General features: G+C 39.8%; 1 protein-coding gene across 1 annotated transcript; it reads left to right on the top strand.

Moving 5' to 3' along the window:
• Positions 1–1,676: 1,676 nt before the first annotated feature.
• LOC105531639 (60S ribosomal protein L36a-like) lies at positions 1,677–2,074 on the top strand. The gene has a single exon (XM_011969603.1). It carries the CDS (start codon positions 1,707–1,709, stop codon positions 2,025–2,027), a length of 321 nt encoding a protein of 106 aa, XP_011824993.1. The 5' UTR covers positions 1,677–1,706; the 3' UTR covers positions 2,028–2,074.
• Positions 2,075–2,607: the final 533 nt, after the last annotated feature.

Raw genomic sequence — 2,607 nt, 5'->3', positions numbered from 1 at the left:
CACCGCGCCCAGCCCATTTTTGTATTTCTTGTAGAGTCAGGGTGTCGCCATGTTGCCCAGGCTAGTCTTGAACTCCTAGGCTCAAGCGAGCCGCCTGCCTCAGCCTCCCAAAGTCCTGGGATTACAGGCGTGAGCCACTGCCCCTGGCTACTCCTTTCTATACAATGATGTTACCCATTTTGGTAGTTCGGGTGGATTCATACTTTTGTAGGGGAAAAGTTAGTTTTTTAATGCTTAGTTGATTATACTTAAGATAAAACGTAACACATGTGAAAGGACAACATTTTACTTGGAAAGAAGTTTCAGGAAGAGACACTGGGATGTTTTAGAGACAGAGTGATGTTGATTTCAAGGTTTACTGAGACACTAAAAAAGTGATTTCACTGATGAATTAATATTTCCCTTTAAATATAAAAGTGCTTATGCTTACAAATCCTTAAGGCTCATTCTGTTACGGGACAATAAGATGTTTCCCCATCCCAAGAACTGCGCTGTATGAGTTTCAGGTGAATTACAGAAACAGCAAAATCTCCAAACAGTAAAGTAAGTGGTCAACGACTCCATCATCTTTGCACTTGTAAATTTTAGACTGAGACAAAATACAAGATCCTTCTAGACAAATTCTTAACATTAGATGTGTTCTCCACTCCTTCCTAAGATCATGCCAAAATAATTCACTATTAAATTATTCATGATTTGAATGTGGAGTTTTCTTTGCAATATGACGAATGTAACTGTGGGGACATGAGAGAGAGAGAGAGAGAGAGAGACAGAGAGAGAAACAGAGAGAGAGAGAAAGAAAGAAGGGGGGTTTAACATTTGCACTGCCTCATGCAGATATAGGTAACCCCCAAAGTGAAGACTTTTGGTTCCGGGTGTCCAGGTATCTTAGAAGCAGACTGGGAGATGGGATTCCTAAACAGGAGTAAGAGATTTGGCCTGCTTAGTGGGAGAGATCCACTTAAACTTCCTAGGAAGACTTACAAGGTCACTGTTTCAGCTGATATACTTTGCAACCTCACTGCAGATTGCAAATTATTTTTGCACATTACTACACTAGAACTATGCGCAATGTCCTCATAGTTATGTGTAGATGTGCTTTCAGGAAGAAGACATTTATTGTAGGTTTTTATAATTTCTTTTTTTGTTTAGATGGAGTCTCACTCTGTCGCCCAGGCTGAAGGGCAGTGGCGCGATCTCGGCTCACTGCAACCTCCGCCTTCCAGGTTCAAGCAATTCTTCTGCCTCAGCCTGGTTTTTAGAATTTCTAATTTCAGAAAAATCACAAGCTCACTGCAGAAAATTTGGAACACAGAGATAAGCACAAAAGAAAACACCAGTCTTCCAAACGGTGAAATATTTTGATGCATGTACTCTCCAGTCTATTTATATGAATGCCTTCAAATAAATTTTTATCATATATAATGTTTTGGAGTAGAAAAAAACTAAAGTTTCCTTGCAAGAAGTATTCACAGATTTTGAGAAGGGCTGGAAGAAGTGATTCTTACTAAAGCCACTGGTCTTTAATGAATTGCTTGGATTAACTTTTTTTTTCCCCACATACTCAGATACACAGATAGGAGCCCGCAACTTTCTCAGCAGTGGTGTTTGTAATATTGCTGCTTAACAGAGCCATTATGGCGACTTGGATTAAAATAGTCACTGTCGTCTTTTTTTCCTCCCGTGCCGGTATCGCTCTCGCAAGCATGGTTAACGTCCCTAAAATCCGCCGGACTTTCTGTAAGAAGTGTGGCAAGCACCAACCCCACAAAGTGACACAGTACAAGAAGGGCAAGGATTCTCTGTATGCCCAGGGAAAGCGGCGTTATGACAGGAAGCAGAGAGGCTATGGTGGGCAAACTAAGTCGATTTTCCGGAAAAAGGCTAAAACTACAAAAAAGATTGTGCTAAGGCTTGAGTGCGTTGAGCCCAACTGCAGATCTAAGAGAATGCTGGCTATTAAAAGATGCAAGCATTTTGAACTGGGAGGAGATAAGAAGAGAAAGGGCCAAGTGATCCAGTTCTAAGTGTCATCTTTTATTATGAAGACAATAAAATCTTGAGTTTATGTTCAGTTCAAAAAAAAAAAAAAAGTCACTGTCAACACAGATGCTGGATTTTCTCCACAATCACATCCAAATGCACTAAGAAGAAGCCCCAAATGAGTATCAGATAACAAAATGAACTTGATCTGCTTTAATAGAGAATAACTAGAAGAGATATGAAAATGGTATTGGACCTAATAAAACCGCATTTTCATCAGTGCTACAATATGTACATTTTCACGACATATATTACTATACAGAATTGTCTTATTTAAAATCCTCTTCCATTCTTGAAACCTTCCTAAGATCGATGCCTATAAGAAGATGAAGATCCTATAATTTGTTTTTGTGACTGCGAAAGCTGGATCACTGGAAAATTCTCGAGGGAGATAAGCTGGCTCCCAAGTTGCTGACAGCTTTCCCAAGACTGAAACACAGAATTTGAAACGGTGTTCGATATGACACACTAGGCCTTTGATATCAGAATACTGAAGTAGAGTTGCTAGCTCCATGAATAAACCTCCAAGATGACACACACAGCATAAAAAAACGGTGGAACTTT

Source organism: Mandrillus leucophaeus, unplaced genomic scaffold (genome assembly GCF_000951045.1).
Source record: "Mandrillus leucophaeus isolate KB7577 unplaced genomic scaffold, Mleu.le_1.0 Scaffold9, whole genome shotgun sequence".
In the NCBI taxonomy this organism is placed as follows: Eukaryota; Metazoa; Chordata; class Mammalia; order Primates; family Cercopithecidae; genus Mandrillus; species Mandrillus leucophaeus.
This window is presented reverse-complemented; position numbering and strand designations above follow the sequence as displayed.

Coding starts and splice junctions, on each gene's coding strand:
- LOC105531639 (XM_011969603.1), top strand. CDS start 1,707: ATGGTTAACGTCCCTAAAATCCGCCGGACTTTCTGTAAGAAGTGTGGC.